This window comes from Linepithema humile, chromosome 4, assembly GCF_040581485.1.
Source record: "Linepithema humile isolate Giens D197 chromosome 4, Lhum_UNIL_v1.0, whole genome shotgun sequence".
Taxonomy (NCBI): Eukaryota; Metazoa; Arthropoda; class Insecta; order Hymenoptera; family Formicidae; genus Linepithema; species Linepithema humile.
In genome coordinates this window covers 24,054,968-24,072,410 of record NC_090131.1, presented here as the reverse complement: position 1 = coordinate 24,072,410, position 17,443 = coordinate 24,054,968, and the positions used below count along the sequence as shown (strand labels likewise).

The window sequence follows — 17,443 nt, the reverse complement described above, 5'->3', positions numbered from 1 at the left end:
AAAAGATCCGTATAAAAACCGCTCCGACTTAGGCAGCGCGATCGTCATTAAGAGTAAGTCAAGAGACACGTTATTGCGTGGGATTCCGCAAATGCGCAAAATACTCTACAGAAGCGAGGTGTAAATCAAAGGAGATCACTTGGGAAATAAAGGTAGGTCCATTACAACTATTCGGCTTCACGAATCATTGGCATCCTGGTTCTTTCTCACACACAGAGCGGCGGATAAAATCCTGAATTCACGGTGCTCTTTTTCCATCCACAACAATAATTTAAAGTCGGATGATTAGTATTCGTTCCGCACTTCTTTCATCGTGCAATCATGATCGTAAGATCTGCAAGCAGACATCAACTGACGTAGACGCGACCCTGTACTATTTAAATGTGCGGGTCTTTCCCGTGCTATCTTGTAAGGCACTGCAGTTGATATTGATCGTTGACATTGGTCGCATCCTGGAGATCAAGATAAAGTCGTCCGGTGTGTCGCGAATTGTCGGTGCTCGAAATCATGTGTCAGTCGTGTTTAATTAGAATTTGTGGTGGCAACGAGAAAACATAAATCTGTGCCTGTAAAGTTACTCGCGATATATATTATAAATTGTATTTAAAAAATGTGAAATTTTAAAATATTTGTATCTAAAAAATTATGTGTTAAAGACCGCGATAAATTTCTCGACGCATTAAAATTGGAAGCATACACAGCGGCGACAAGCAAATGACTTGACAAAACAAATTGTGATTACTACAAACTCAATGGTGTTAAAAAAAAATGTTCTAAAAAATCGTTACGCATCAAAGCTGGTAATCTTCGAAAACAAATTCAAAGAATCATAGAAACACTTTCTATCTTGACTCGACATTTAATATTAAGGTTTTAACTTTCTAAGAAGAAGAAATCAACGTATCATTGCACAAGTTTATCAGAACACACGCATTGCAGCAAAAAGCTGCATATTTCAATTATCTGACGCGGAAGAAAAACGGTTCTGCAATGTTCAAGGTTTGTGTGATAATTTTATTTCTGGGATACGCCGGCGCGATCTTGCCGCCGGCTATTCTCGAGACGATATATCACTTCTTCTCGGGATTTCCGCCGATGCCGAGTGATCTGGTGCAGGACGAGGATGTGATATCCAAGCAATATTCCTTCATCGTGATCGGCGCCGGCTCGGCGGGATCCGTGCTGGCGAACCGCCTGACCGAGAATCCCGACTGGAACGTCCTGCTGCTCGAGCAGGGCAAGGACGAGATCGTTCTCACGGACATTCCCTTTCTGGCGCCGATCCTCCACATCACAGACTACGTCCGCGAGTTCCAGGCCGAGCCGCGGCCGCAGGACGCGGACGGCCGCGGCGGATACTGCATGTCGATGGTCGACGGTCGCTGCAAAATTATAACCGGCAAAGCGATCGGAGGCTCCTCGGTGGTGAATTTTATGCTCTATACGCGGGGAGCGCCGGCCGATTACGACGGCTGGGAGGCACTCGGAAATCCTGGCTGGAGCTACAAGGACGTGCTACCTTATTTCATAAAATCTGAGAAATGCAGGCTGATCGATAAAAATGCGAGGTACGCGGCGAAGTTACGAGATACTTGTGCGAGCCAGTGATCTTAAAGATTGTGGATTTAATCTTCATTTAAATTGAAATATTATTATAATTTTGCAAAATTATTCAATATTATTCCTTTTTATCGCCTTATGTTGCACAATTTTTTTTAGATATCACGGATATAATGGATATCTGGATGTCACAACTCCTCCTTATGCCACTCCTCTGAGAGATCGTTTCTTGAAGGCTGGCCAAGAGCTCGGTTACGATCTGGTTGATTACAACAGCAACAAGCTTATAGGCTTCTCGGCTGTGCAAGCGAATTTGCGAAACGGTCACAGAGTTAGCGCCAATAAAGCCTTCCTTAGACCGATTCGCGACAGAGCGAACTTTTACTTGTCGAAATTTTCGACAGTGACCAAAATCGTTGTTCATTCAGAAACAAAAAAGGCTCTTGGCATTCAATTCGTAAAGAACCATAAAACATATTTTGTTTCTGCTACCAAAGAGATTATACTTTGCGCGGGTATGCATTAGAAACTCTACAACAAAAACAATTAATTTCTTTCATAAACAGATTAATTAAGTTCTATTTTTGTATTTTTTTGTTAAACAGGTGCTTTCGGCTCGCCGCAGTTGCTGATGCTATCCGGAATAGGTCCTAAGGATCATTTGAGTTCCTTGGATATTCCTGTAATTGAAGATCTTCCGGTGGGATTTAACTTACAGGATCATGTGAGCATGGCAGCTTTAACATTTCTAGTCAACGAGAGCGTGACTATCGAACCGCGCGAAGGCTTCAATCCAGTGAACTTCCTGAAATATCTGGTAGAAGGGACGGGTTTTTTGACGATACCTGGAGGCGCCGAAGCGTTAGCTTTCGTTAATACCAAGGCTGACAATTTGATAGCAACGCAGAGAAAAGACTCAAAGCTTAAATACAACCAGCACAAAAATAATGAAAAACTTGGTGAGGATTTTGTATCGCAAAATGGCAGATAATCGAATTGTTTTTACACATAAATCGAAAAAATTAATTTTTTTCTAAAAATTTATTTCTTACTATTTTCAATTCGTAATCCTTTGATATTTATCATGTGATTTGATGCAGAAATCATTTTGTGTATTGTCTTTTGCAGCTTGGACTGTTCCCAATGTGACTTCCATCACCGAAAATCGTGATTTCTTCGAGACGTATCCTTACACGAATGAAGTGTTAACGGAAGACGATTATCCCGATATCGAGCTAGTGTTAGGTGCAAGCTCGTTAGCCAGCGATGTCTCCGGTAGTTTTCGTAGCATGCTCGGATTATCGAAGGAATTTACGGAGGACGTTTTCAGCGATTACGAAGGCTTGGACTCTTTCATGATTATCCCTATCCTTCTGCGGCCGAAGAGTCGCGGCAGAATTACCTTGAGAAGTTCCAATCTATCGGATCCGCCGATCGTGGATATCAATTATTATGATCACGAGGACGATCTGCACACAATGGTGCAAGGAATAAAAATCGTAAGCGTCTTGCTTATATTAATATATTTACGTTGCATTTTTCAATGATTTATTTTTAATTATCTTTTTTTTTTTTTATCGCGCACTGCAGGCAATCGACGTAGCTTCGACGAGAGCGTTCAAGCGTTTCAACGCCACGCTAGTGCCAGTGCCGTTTCCGGGATGCAAACACGTAACTTTCAAGAGCGATGCGTACTGGGCCTGTGCCGCTCGTCATGTGACCACCAATTTGGGTCACTTCGCGGGCACGTGTAGGATGGGCGCGCGAAGGAATTCGAGCGTGGTGGACCACAGGCTACGGGTGCACGGGATCGACGGTCTCAGGGTCGTGGATGTCAGCGTGATGCCGACCCTAATCGCCGGTCACACGAATGCACCGGCGTACATGATCGCCGAGAAAGCCAGCGACATGATCAAGGAGGACTGGAAAGATTTTGTTCCGTGAGAAATGTGTGGGAAGAAAGTGAAGTAACACGTGGGACGCGTTACAGTGATAAGGTCCAAAGATTGTGAAACGAAATAAAAATCACTTCCGTGGATTCACAAAAGAGTGCATTAAAAGGGAACGTTGGTCTTTGTGTCGCAAAGTCTCTCAATACTTTGAGTCGAGGAAGGACGATGGAATATCATATTTGTAGAAAATATTTTATGGAACACGGTGAAGTATTATTGTTACGAAAATAGAACACAATTATACATGATGATTTACGTATGTGAAAAGATTTGCTCACACGTAGCCTAATCAATGACTGATTAAAATGTGCGAGAAAAAGGAGTATCATTAATGATTTAACAGATCCGCTGCTTTCGTAAAAGCACCGCTTCTCTTTGGCTGCTTATACTTGCTAGTTAAAGTACTAAATTTACATTAAGCACGATTTAAATAAATACGATGATACATCTAAATCAGATAAATTAATAAAGCTACAGCTAATTTATATTTAAATATTTTAAATTAATAAACTGGTGAATTCATAAATTTATGAAAAGTGCTGAACACATATTTGTTATTCATCTTTAGCGCACAAGAAATTTCGCGATAAAGATGATCAAGAGTATTCCGTGTATCTGCCGTATCGTTGCACCTATAAAAGAAATTTGATTCAATTAAAAAATTTATAAAATAAATAATTAGATTAATTAAAAAAATTGATTTAAGTATATCAATATTCATTGCGCGTTTTTACGGAATTTTTAATAATGTCGTGCACATTATAATTATATATATACAATATATTATAAATATTTTTACCATTATCGCTGAATTGAATGCAATCTTGCAGCTCATCCATCAATGTATAGCCTTCGGTACAAGCACAAAAGCCTAAGAAGAAGATTGCATTCTTTTAATATCTTTGGATTACGATAAGCCAATATTTGAGTTAAATATTTAAGAAATGATTCAGTACCTTCTACGCAATCCACTTTCGATTTCCAGGTCAAATTGGAATCTTTGAAAGTTCCGGTGATACAATGATGATGAATTTCACAACGGCCGCCTAATTCTAAAACAAAATTTTAGAGTTATTACATATCGATCTAAAAAATTAAAAAATCCGCATTTTTATTTATATTTAACACTAAATGTATGTTATTTGAATTGCATTTTTGAATGTAATTTTTAATTTTATTTATCACACAAGAAATTTGCGCGTTATTTTGGAACAATCCAAAACTCTTATTATTTTTTCCAAATTAAAATTTGTTTGTAAAATTGTTCAAATTTTGCTTTTTGAGACTAACTTCATGTAAATATCGAGTATTTGAGTATTTACCGACATCGACGAAGCACAGATGACCGCGTCTATGCGAGCCAACAACGCAATCGCACGTTTTGTTCACGCTACATTGGCTATGCTTGAATCGACACTGCGATTGCTGCTCGCACTCCTCGTCGATCTGGGTAGCGACTCTCAGACACCGCTGACCGCTCTCGGCCAGCACGTAATTCACTTTGCAGTCACATTTGTTTTCTATGCACTTCGAATTCTCCACAATGCATTCGTCGTCGCTCTTGCAAAGTTCGCCCAATTCTGAAGAAAAAATAGATTTAAAGTTTACAATTAAATTTTATCTTGATTTAAAAATGTACGCGTTTATCGTATTTTTCGTCCCAGAATAATTTATCTATTTCATAAATTAGCTTATTTTGTTTTATATGAAATAATATTTATAAATATACTTACTTGCGCTCGGTAGACAACCGGTGTTCTCAGGATTTGCATGATGGCGTAGCCCACATTTGCAGAAACCGTATTCGCAAAAAGTATTCTTAATATAACAATTGCGATTCGAGCGACAACGTTTTCCCAAACCTAAAAAAATACAATTATAATTAATTATGCGTCGATCGATTACACGTTCATTAATTTAAATAATATTTTTTGTATTAAATTTCATTGAAAACATATACTATAAATATAAATAAATTATATGTAACGAGAATTATTAATATCATCGGTAAAAAGTTATCATAATTGATAACGATTTTGTTCGTAACTTCTTCTCCATTGAATAAACTTTTCGTCGTATTTCTATTCTTCTTATAATTTATTATTGTGAGATATTCATTTTTCTCATAAATATGCATAATGAAGGGGTTGGCTAGTACGGCTTGGGATATTTCCCACAGGAAAGCTATACTCACCAATGGACTCGTAACACCTCCCGTCCGTGAAGTGAGAATCGTGGGCGCATTGACAAGTGCCTTCTCGACATTCCGATTGCGGTGTAAATGTAAACTCACACTGGATGTCCTCCTCGCAGGGATCGCCAATGTGAGTGGCCACTGTTGAAATAACAATTCTTTACAGGTATCTCACAAAAAATAAGGAACACTTTTCAGACACATAAAATTGAGCAATTTTCAAACCTTAAAGTGAATTTAAAAACTTGAAGTTTGTACTTTCACGTGCTTTAAACTGTTTAAAAAAATTTTTATCCTTACGCTTCGAAGCCCAAGAAAAGAATATATTGTTTTGTTTTTAAAATTATGCACGTTAAATATTCGCAGCGTTAAATACTCGATAAAAATATTTTCTCATAAAATTTATGATAAGTATCGAAAACTGCAACTTTTTTTTTTAATTTTCCTTTAATTTTTTTGTCCGAGTTACACAACTTTGAAGCTAAATATTTTTTTCAAGAAATTTCATAGATGATTTAAATATTAATTATTTATGAATAAATAAATTTGCTTTTATTTTCGTTTCAGTCTAGTTAAGTCTGTGATAGCGCACGATCGTGTCGAAAGGGTTGTACTTCGACGGATTTACGCCGTCTTGACTTATTCATAGAAATCATTCGTGATCTCTGTCGGGCCAACAAGCACGGCGAGAGCGACACGCTCCAGGTGAGACGGGACCGTGAGAAAGGAACGGATAGGAACAGGGATGAACGACTATCTCCGCGGAATCTCATTTCTCGAGGTCGATGACATCGTTCCCGAATATTCAGCGATTCGAATTTAGAGCACCGTTCGCTATCTCGGGATTTTTTCCAAAATTTTATTTAATTCCCGATTTAAAAGCGCATTATCGTGTTTGAAGAAACAACAAAGTACCTCTCAGACATCTGTAGTTGTTGTTACTCCTGTACTCGATGTGATTTTCTTTGCACGAGCAGGTCTGCTGGTTCCGGCAATACGCGTTTTCAATACAGTCGACATCATATTTGCATGTTGAGAAAGTTTCTGAAAAAATATTTGCTTTGTTTATAATACAATACATCATTTATATGAATCGAAATATAAACCAAACTTTATTTCTAAAAAAATTTACTTATTTTTTCTTACAATGTTTTACTGTCGAAATCTTATTATTGGTTTTCAACTCACTGATCCGCAATAAAAGAAAAAAGCTTACAATGATAAAATCTTTTTACAGCACGATCGAACTGAAAGATAAAAGAATAAGAGAGATGCTAAGCGGATGAAGCGACCGGCTCAATTATCCGCTGGCTCAATTTACCGTGACACAATAACTACTCTAACGATCGATTGGACACGATCCATGAAGAATTTATGAGAGAAGGATCGTCATATTTTAGCGGCAGCGTGTCGGCGTGTTCCGGTACACTGCTCTCGCAGCTAATTCGCGATCGTATAATAGAGTCAATTAGCGGTGCCGGAGATGTTAATGTTTGATTTAAACTCTGTTTGCTTACTATTTCTGCGATTACTATTACTGCGATCGTCGCATCGCGACGATGAGTCCCCGCTGTGGTCGACGTAGGTGATCGTCGCGCAGACGGTAACGGGTACGAGGACGAGGAGTCCCATGATGCCGCTTACCGTCCACGTCTTCGTCATCCTCGCGATGACGGCGGACGAACGCCGCGTACGAAACGTTTCATCACCGTCGCCGGCCGACTTATTGTCATTTTCGGTCCCGCGAGAGCACGGGAGATCGCCCGGCTCGATTCGATCGCGCCGAAGGCCGCCGCGTCACGATCGGCCGCGGACTCCGTTCAGCTTACGACGGCACTCTCATTGTTTCCACGCTCGTTCGTTGCGCAATCGTAGGCAGGAACACCCTCGGACGGACATCATCGAGGCGTATCCTGCATAATCATCGTCGGACTCCTCGACGCGTCCGCTTATCTCGATCGCTTCTTCGTCTACTCGAGGCGAGGCGTCGGTGAAAACTCTACAATTTAATCCTTTCTTTTTTTTTTCTCGTCCGAATTACGAGATATTGCGCGTGTCATGTGAAAACCTTTGACATTTCAATTTGGATTGTTTGAGAAAAGTTGATTTTTTAAATCAATCTTTCTAAACTGATGAATTCTTAGCGAAAGAAATATTTTCTTGCTCTGCAATTTATGAATAGATTTATGTCAAGATATTTCCACTTCAAGTTCAAGTTAAGGTACAACACACGACATTTTCTCATTATCGTGCAGTTCTAGTTGGGTCTAATTTTAGATGTTCTAATTCACAAGCGGTCGCGTGCAAGTTCGGTCGCTATAGCACCGCATTGTTTCGTCGATTGCGACTGTCGGAAAACACAGTTTTAGCGGACTTCTTCCGCGTCCCGTAACGAATTGAATCTAATTTAAACGTGCAAATATTGCACATTCATCGACGATAATCATTTCAAATAATTTTATGCGCTGAGTTGTCACTGACAAGTGACAGGTGCTAAGTCGTTCTAATGCATCTTGGTCCCGTTCGATATAAATTAGAATTGCACGTCGAAGCATCTAACAGCGAACACGCGGAAGTGTGAATTGAATTATATAACGTTATATTTGTTCAGGACGTAGATTGAACAAAGACTTCAATCAAATAGATCTTTTGATTCGCCACAAATATAAAGTTTAATTTAAAAACATTCTATATATTTTTAATAAAGAATATCGCATTATTTTATAAACTCGTAATTTTTGCGTTTTCACGATTTTATCCCGTAAACGAGGGTCTGTAAAGAATAAAGAACGAGTAATAATTTTTTCGTTGCCTTGAGTCTATCGACGCAAAACGTGGGCGAAGTTCTCTGCGCTGTGGATTTCAATGACAATCCTGTGAATGCCCGAAGGTCGATCGTGCCGAACGAACAAGTTTAGCGCCCTACGTTTCTATAGTTTGGGTTTGCGTTGCGCAACATTGCGCTACATGTATAACAGCGGAAATCATTGTTACGAGCGTTGTATTCAGTAAAAATTATTCGAATATTTTGTGTAATAAATTTTAATTTGTTGCGAATTGAAGCGTGATAACGGGAGATTCGCATTGTCATCAACTCGAATAAAAAAAGAGTTCTCTGAAAAAGATTAATCAATTAAATGAGCCGTTGCAATTAGAGAATAATGATAATAACGTCGATGATAATGAATATAATTACAGCGGTAGTGGATTTTACAGCGCTTCGATTTAATGATGTCCGACGTTATTTGTGCAGTGCAAACGGTTATTTCTGCATACTGCAAGCTTTGTTGAAGACTCGGTATGCCGTAATCCCACTTCTCCAAAACGCATTGTTAAATCGGAATAACAAGCAAGAAAAGGAAACGGAGCCCCTCTCTTTGTTCTTTAATTATGAGCAGTTCTACTCGACATTCACCTAACTGTGAGAACCAGAAGCGTAGATCCGGTCCCCACGACTTCACGATCTTCGCGATTCCTCACGAAGGAGAGGAAAAGATTTCTGGGTCATAAAAATTCTACCTTTCAAACAATCCGCATCTTGCCCAGAACTTCTTTCTTAAATGCATTTAAGCACGACAGTTCAATCTAGTGGAAACCATTTTATTTGTTTCTTTGAACCAATTTATCAATTGATCCAATTAAGCCCAATTATTTTTCAATCAAATTCCGCAAATTAGCACAGTATAAGCATGTCATGCATTAAAAAATAATTAAATGCGCTTTAATTCTTGCGATATACAATAATTTGTTTTATAATATTTTGCGTTTTTACGAAATTGCAATTTGACATTTTGTCGAAACAACATTAAATATTATTTTTTTACGCGCTCTTATGTGAAATAATTTTTAAAAACATATCGACGCAAGCCGCTTGTGATATTGATCTAGAAAGCAGGGTCAGATGACGAAAACTTTACTAGGACACTTTTGCTGTTACGATGATTCACCGACGCTTTGCGATCATATCGCTTAAGTAATACGATTAAATACTATTGATAATATTTTTTTTATTATTATGTGTGTTAATGTATAATTCGATTGATTTTATAAATATTACATCGCACGTCACGATAATTTTTCGGAATTTTTTAATGTTTTGACATCGCAATTATAATTTCAATTTTAATTTACATAATTTTAACTAAAAATTCCTCTAAATTTTTAGCATTATTCAATATTTACATATTCGCGATTAAATTATTAATATGTATTGCATAAAGACATAGTTTTCAATTAACTTTAAAAAAATTATTTAATATCTTTGGTTGCGCGATATTGTAACCGCATTTGTATATCAATTTACACAACTTTTGCGCGATATCTTTCAATATACTTGATTGCTTCGCAACATTCGATTCTTACACTCACAATAATTTTATGTTGCTGAAGTAATTTTATTTGTAAGACATTTTTTTTAGACGTTTTTCTCGATGCTCATTAATTATATTTTTTGCTGCAATATCGCAGCTACTTTTCTCTATCAATATCCGCAATTTTCGCGTAAAATTTCCCGATATTTCTCTCCAATCTCCCGGTAACTTTTGTACAACACTCGACTTTTACACTCACGTCGGCGAGACAGACGTTTGCTCTGGCCGTGCGCGTCGGCGACTGCACTCCGTATAACGAAGCAGAGTATGATCGGCAGTAGAACGTTCCGCAGCTCCCTCATTGGAGAACGTCTCGGCTGGCTCTTCAACTCTACCGTCATTCCCTCGAAGGATTTATCCTTTGAATCGACTTTGAATCCCAGTTAAAGAATCTCGCGAAAATACGAGCTGCAGCTGCGATCGATTTAGTTCTTATCACACGATTTTATCCAATCGTGTCTTTGAACTGATAAGTCTTCCTCGATAATTCTTATTTATCATCTAAATGACTGAATAAAGACTAGAATACGAAGTGTTAAAATTGAGCCTCTTATCGATGAATAAACGTTTTTTATAAGATACTTTTCTTTTTACTAAAACGTGTCGTTCTGTCAAGTTTTATTTCTTCCAAAATGTATGAGAAGTGAGAATAATAATTGTAAGCTTGTCGAGTTTTTTTGTCGCGGTCTTTTTCTGTTTTTTATCCAGATTTTTTATCGGAAATGTGTGACTTGAATATCTTAAAATAATATTTCAAAATTATGAGCTAGAAACGATGCACGCGGCTATTTGTATTTTATGCAATAAAAAGGATAATATATCTTTTTGATTAGATTTAAAATCCATTAAAAATTAGCATGAATCAATGAATCAATCTAATATCAGCATAAATTACGTGTGTGTTAAGAAAAAATAAATCTACTGAATGATACAAAACATCGTTGCACGGTATACTCGTGTGTTTTGTGCGGCTCTTAGAGAAAAAGCATGAGAATACAATGCCGAAAGGTATTATGCAAATCTCTAGTTATTTCCAAACACATTCGGCATGAAGGTAATGTTACAAGTGTTTTTACAAACGCATCTTACTGGGTGAAAAAATAAGCTTGGCTTATATAAAGAAAAGAAAACACACGTATTCGCATCTGTTATAAAATTTAACGTTTAAATAATTTCGAGCTCGTTGTCTCTTAATTATGCTGAATTTAAAATTGTGTTGATATTTTTATAAAATGTACATTGTATATATTTGTAATATAATTTTTACTCTCTTTTCTGTATTCTCGTTGTATCTTTTTGGGTTAATAAAATGTAAATATTTTACTTATGTATTTTTTATTTCAAGTGATATCTAAATTTATTATTAATCTAATTATATTTCGTTGTTTGCAAAAATTGCTAAATTTTGAATATTAATTATTTATGAGTTAAAATTAAAAAACAGAAAAGAATTAATTATAAATTCGTCAAATTGATCCCAAATGAGATTAAAATCTGATCGCGAGGTACAAGCGCATATTAATTATTTGTATAATATAATTAAATTAAAACTATTTATAATTTATAATATCTATTATACAATAAATATGTAACAAAATAATTTGATATATAATTCATTCAGTGTAAAAAATTGGACGTTGGTCTTTTTAAAACCGGATCACAGATACATTCTTACATAGATAGACTGATTATAAATATTGAAAGAATAAAGATTTTATTGTCATTAATTCTGTTGCCTTATTATCAACAATTAATTTAATAAACGCAAAAATAACACAATAAAAAGTTCTTAAAATATTATGGTGCATATAATACAAGTTCTTCATTTTTACCAAGGCTCCAAGTAATTTCCGATTTTCAATTTCATTCACGATGACTATAAATTAAACGAATACTGAATGTTTGTATGGTTCTCATTATTCTTTTCACAATCTGTTTACAGAACTATTTCGGAAAATGCATTAAAGCCTTCGCGTTTAAAAATAAAAATAAAAATAATAATAAATTAATTACTTAAACTATTTAGATTCGTTACGTTAAACTAGCAATTTTGAAGGAAAAAGCCAGTACGAGACAAACCGTTGTTGTGTACGTTCATTATACTGACAAGAGCCTTTCGATTAATATTTATTTAAAAACAATTTTTTATTTTATAATGATATCAATATCATTACACAATTACACAATTACAAAAATGGAGTATCTGAATTTTTTAACAAAGCAAATTTTTATAGAAAATTTATAAATATAAAAAAAATTGATAATGATATTTTTTAAAGAATTTAATAAATTAAAATATATTTACGCGTATTTTATTTTTGCAATAAAATTTAATATAAAAAATAACAATATTTGAAAACTTATATAGTCCTTCTAATATTACAGAATCTTTGAATTTACATTTGCGGAATTTGTCAACACTAATTCTTTAATAAAACAGGTTCTTGCTTAAACACATCGTTTTTAAGGAATTAGAATCAACTAGAAGAGAACTCATTAAAATGTTTTGTAATATTGAAGTGACTAAAAAAATATTGTATTCTGCATCAAATTGTATTATAAAAAATAAAATACGTAAAATATTCTTTAATTGATTAGGTCCTGTAATAATATAATTAGAAAAATTGAATTACATTCGAAAATAAATTGGCTCATACTAGTCTCAACCTTCAAAAAAATAACAATCGAGAACAATTGATTTTCATATCGCGCTTAAAAAAATTGCGCTAATCTATTTTATTTTTTAAATATTACTATAAATACATTATATTAGATATTTTTTAAATATATTACTACAAACAACCATCAAAACACACAAATTGTAATTTTTTATCGCACTCTGGACATGACGCTCGTAATATCTCATCTATTTATTATTTTTTATTTTTTTCCCTTGTTTTTGAACTATAGCATGAGACTTTCAAACATGCACACATGAACACATTTATGCAGAAAATTCGTGCTATTATATATCTTATTTTTTTGAGGTACCAGTTGTTGAATCTAGCGCACGTTAATGTACAATATTTTTATTATTTGTGAGAATTTCATGAGTTTTTCTCATGATAATATGAGTAATTGCAATTTATAATAAACAAAATCTACGGATCAAGTTTGTTTTAGGTACAACGCCGTTTGTTCCTACTTAGGATAAATTATTAAGTTCTTATCACATCAAAATATAGGATTAACGAGATTCTATTCACTTACGACGAGTGGTTTCCTTCTGTAAATTTGTATTTTGCGGCTGATAGAGTTTTACGAGAAAAAGATGCTGTAAATCAGCGATATCACAGACATGATTATTGGCAAGGATGCCATGGACATTGAGCCTAAAAGTGTAAATTGTGCTAAGTAAGAGTTTTTTTTTAAAGCGGATAAAGTCAAAAAAGATAAAATAATTTCTTTTAAGCTAATAAAATATTTAATTTAACGTTTTGTAAAACATATTAGGGAATTATTTTTTTTTTACGAACCAGCACTGACGCACTTATCATTTTCCCTAATATAATGATCGTCGCATGTACATTTGTTGGCTTTGCATATCACAGACTTGATCGAAGGATCTTTCTCATAATCTTCTGCCTGATAACACTCGTAATTATTTGCGCAATCATCGCCAATTCCTGAAAAATTATATAAGCTATAATTAGCAATTGTAATGCGTTTCCTGGCAATGTTTATCTTGTGCGATATTTTTTTGCAGGCGCAAAATAACACTTAAGTTTTCTAACAGTTCTTGAATCAAAAATTTATGAAGAAAATTCGAATACCTTTGTTGGGAAAGCATCTCGATAGATTATGTTCGTAATGATACTCCTCGTCGCACTTGCACATCTTGTCGAGACACAATGAGTGCTCAAATGTCGCTGTGCATTGCACCGATTCCGTACATTCGTCGTCAATCGCTTTTGCAGCGCTCAAACACTTTTTGCCGTCTTCGTTCAACACCATTTCAGCCGCACAATCACATGTCGTATTATTTATGCATATGGCACCTTCGATGTGGGAACATTCTTGATCTGTTGTGCAAGACTCATTGTATGCTGCAATTATGATTACGCTAATTATTCCGAAATCACATTGTAAATAAATCGCAAATCGGTTGCGAACTGCACGGAAAAAACTGATGCAAAAATAAATTTCTAAGGAAATATTCAATTTTTCTTAGAAAAACCATTTTATGGAATAAATTACTCAATTTTATAAATAATTTTTAATATTTTAAATTTAATCAAAAATTACAAAATAATAATTGCAATAAAAATAATTTTTGTAGTAAAAACGATAAAAGTTACTTTATGTCGCAAAAAGAAGTTCCTTATTTATAGTCGCTTTCTTTGTAACAAATAGATTATTATAGCACTTACGGGCCATTTTCCAGCATGCGTTGTCTACGTAATGATAAGAAGGCACGCAAACGCATTTATTAGACTCACAAGAGCTGTTCGCCGAAAACGCTAAACACTGATTTTTATCTTTGCAAGAGGCGTCGAACGAAAAAATCTCTATTAAACAAAAGTAATATAAATTGATAATATAAATTTTAGCTTAATGCTGTAAATCATAGATTAAAAAATATCAATTTATACTTAAAGAAAAAGTTTCTACTGTCTCTTTTATTTTTCATGAGAAACAAGAATCTTTCTATTTTTCCCCACTTACTTTTAATGCAATGAAGCTTGTTGCTCGCCGGCAGATAATCTTTTAAGCAAGCACATTGTCTACTAGTAGTGTTACAATGCCCACCCTCGAAATTGCAATCTTGAGCGTGCGTGCATTGCTTATAGAGCAGAGGACCTGAAAAAGAATTACTTTATGAATAGTTGCATATCGAAAAAGTCAGTAAACAGCGCAAAAAGCACAATATATATTCAAGTTAAATATATTTAAATATATTTATTTATAATATATTTAATTTGGAAAATATATTGGTTGTTTGCAATTGTATCACCTGAAGTTTTATTCGGTGCATGCATATCGGTAAAGCAAGTGCTAACTCCGTTGTCTGCATTAGGGCACATGCAATATCCATCTTTGCAAAAAGCATCGTTCGGAAGACGTATCGTCATGTTTCTACATTCTGTCGTGTTTCTGCATGGAATAGAAATGGCTGCAATCGAATCGTTTCAAAAGCAGTCATAAATGAGGAAATGTATTACAAATACGGAAGCACTTATCTCAGCGATAAGACGCCGATTTTATTAGTTGTTTATTATCAAATCTTCCGTTATAAAAATTATTCATAATCCTCCGTGCGAATATTCTTCACTATATATTTTTAAATTTCTTATAATATTATTTAAAAAGCGATAAATTAATTTCTCCATTTCCTTTAATAAAACTTAACGATTGTATATTTTCTGCAATGATTGATTTAATTAAAAGGATTTAAAATTTAAAATATTTCAACTTGAACATGTGTGAACTAATCGCATGTTTACAAGATTTCTGTAAGATTTCTGGCAAAAATAAATAGCATCCTCGATATCCAGAAAAAAAACATTAATATTTGAATATTCCGCAACTGTTACTGAATAGAAACGAGTAACACGTGTTAATGTTATGATAAGTGATGAATTGCACGTGTATAATTATGATGTTCACGTGTCATAGTAAATTGCGATTTAATAAATGAGTTAATAACACATATAACGAAAACACATAATGAAAATTTTGTCCAACGTCATTAAACAGTTGAGAAATATGTATACGTTCATAAGATGTATTTAAAGAGGTGAGCAATTTTAATTAGAGAATGTTTTACTTAAATGTTAAGGATATGTGTCGTTAGAAATGTATCCGACGATAAGCAAACGCGTGCTCCGCGTCTTGGTCTTTGATAAGAAAATGCTACATTGTTGTAATCTGTGTATCGTAAATCATAATCGTTAAAAGTAGAGCATTTTGTGTAAAATTTTATGCTCAGACAAGTCAAGTATTATAATAATTAACTATGCAAAGTGATCCGGATCTTTCACCCACGAAATCTTTCATCAATTTAACGTCATTTTTTTTAATGAAAAAATCTGAAAATGACGACTCGAAAAGTCTAATACACTGTTTACAGTATGTTGCTTTTAATAATTGCAAAATTATTATTTCTTTATGAACTCCATTAATAACAATATGAAAATTACGGACACGTGAAATTTAGATTTAGCGAAAGTTTGAAGAAAGACGCGAAATATAAATGTCGAAGGAAACTTTCCCGGGAGAAGAGGTCACCTGTACTCAAGTATTGGAACGCGATGTTTACACGACAGCGTAAACATTAATTCCTCGTTCTCTGTAATTGTATCAAGCGAACATGCTTCCATATGCGCCTCGCGAAGCGCGAAAATCCGACGAGTCTCTACAATCGTGTTGCGAATGAATTTTGCGAATGGAATTGAATGAAATGATTAGCAAAGCGATTCAATTGTGTTAATTCTGGGAGAAAATATTTTAGTATACTCACTGATTTTGTCTCCACTGGCATAACTGACCGTCAGCATAATCGCGCTTAGAACTACGTATATCTTCATATTGAATAAATAATCTCTATTTCTAAGTGTGACTAATAAATTACAATACTCTTGATCACCAGATTTCTAACCTCCTTTTAATCGCTCAAATTGCTCTGCGATCGGCTTACGATCCAGCATTAGCAGCCGCGTGCAACTGGCAAACTGACGAATCCGCAGTGCCGAGTATCCGAAGGTCTCTGCTCGTCCCGTTTATTGTCTCTCACCCCGCGACCGTGTCCACAATACATTTCTGTGTTTGTTTCCTCCCGTCCCCTCTATTCTCCCACCATCGTGTCGTTAATTTTCTCTCGACTTCCATACGTCCGAGTATACCGATGAATCTGATCGGCATTTTCGCGCGCGAGCCACGCTCGCGAACGCGACACAAAAGTACGCTAATTAAATTCTCCGATATTACAGACATTTATCGCTGTTATAATTGCGTTTTACAGGATCGTTATTCCGCATTCCTTTGTTTATTATACCGGGCAAGATAATTTGTTAATTATTTTACCTCCAGTTTTTCTGTTAATTCTTGAAAAAGACGCGTCTGTTTTCAACTCGAATAAATAAAGTTCTAAATCTTGCGAATCTTGCTGTTGCGTTGTTAATTAATTTAGGACGATCTATAAATTGCGAAGGAATTTCAGATGGAATTTTTTATTTATAATTTTATAATAGTGCAAAGCACATTTAAATATTGCATATACATATTAAACACTGCTTATAGAGATTCTCTGTCGTTATTAAGCCAACAGCTGCCGCAATATACCAAAGTATTTAACACATTTGCTTCATTTCCTTGTAATTTCCGTATTAGCATTTTGATATGATGCGTTCGCACATCACATTTGAGTT

The 17,443-nt window shown here is 35.0% G+C and overlaps 3 protein-coding genes across 7 annotated transcripts; 1 reads left to right on the top strand and 2 right to left on the bottom strand.

Moving 5' to 3' along the window:
- Positions 1–109: 109 nt before the first annotated feature.
- LOC105672640 (glucose dehydrogenase [FAD, quinone]-like) lies at positions 110–3,760 on the top strand. Its single transcript, XM_012367709.2, has 5 exons — positions 110–1,568; positions 1,720–2,075; positions 2,166–2,519; positions 2,689–3,059; positions 3,151–3,760. Exons 1-5 carry the CDS (start codon positions 991–993, stop codon positions 3,502–3,504), a joined length of 2,013 nt encoding a protein of 670 aa, XP_012223132.2. The 5' UTR covers positions 110–990; the 3' UTR covers positions 3,505–3,760.
- Positions 3,704–10,432, bottom strand: LOC105672641 (prion-like-(Q/N-rich) domain-bearing protein 25). 5 transcript variants are annotated; one of them, XM_012367712.2, is made up of 9 exons: positions 10,276–10,397; positions 7,224–7,705; positions 6,622–6,750; positions 5,707–5,847; positions 5,246–5,374; positions 4,835–5,092; positions 4,469–4,564; positions 4,312–4,383; positions 3,704–4,144 (listed from the first exon to the last, which is right to left on the bottom strand). In XM_012367712.2, exons 2-9 carry the CDS (start codon positions 7,366–7,368, stop codon positions 4,077–4,079), a joined length of 1,038 nt encoding a protein of 345 aa, XP_012223135.1. In that variant the 5' UTR covers positions 7,369–7,705; positions 10,276–10,397; the 3' UTR covers positions 3,704–4,076. The 5 variants fall into 5 exon arrangements, with proteins under 5 accessions (XP_012223135.1, XP_067210415.1, XP_012223134.1 ...); XM_067354314.1 differs by having other exon boundaries at positions 10,069–10,343; XM_012367711.2 differs by having other exon boundaries at positions 10,075–10,343.
- A 1,339-nt stretch (positions 10,433–11,771) lies between these two features.
- Positions 11,772–16,806, bottom strand: LOC105672643 (prion-like-(Q/N-rich) domain-bearing protein 25). The gene is made up of 7 exons (XM_012367717.2): positions 16,537–16,806; positions 15,031–15,189; positions 14,742–14,876; positions 14,447–14,584; positions 13,850–14,122; positions 13,553–13,702; positions 11,772–13,408 (listed from the first exon to the last, which is right to left on the bottom strand). The coding sequence occupies exons 1-7, from the start codon at positions 16,601–16,603 to the stop codon at positions 13,335–13,337; spliced, it is 996 nt and encodes a 331-aa protein (XP_012223140.2). The 5' UTR covers positions 16,604–16,806; the 3' UTR covers positions 11,772–13,334.
- Positions 16,807–17,443: the final 637 nt, after the last annotated feature.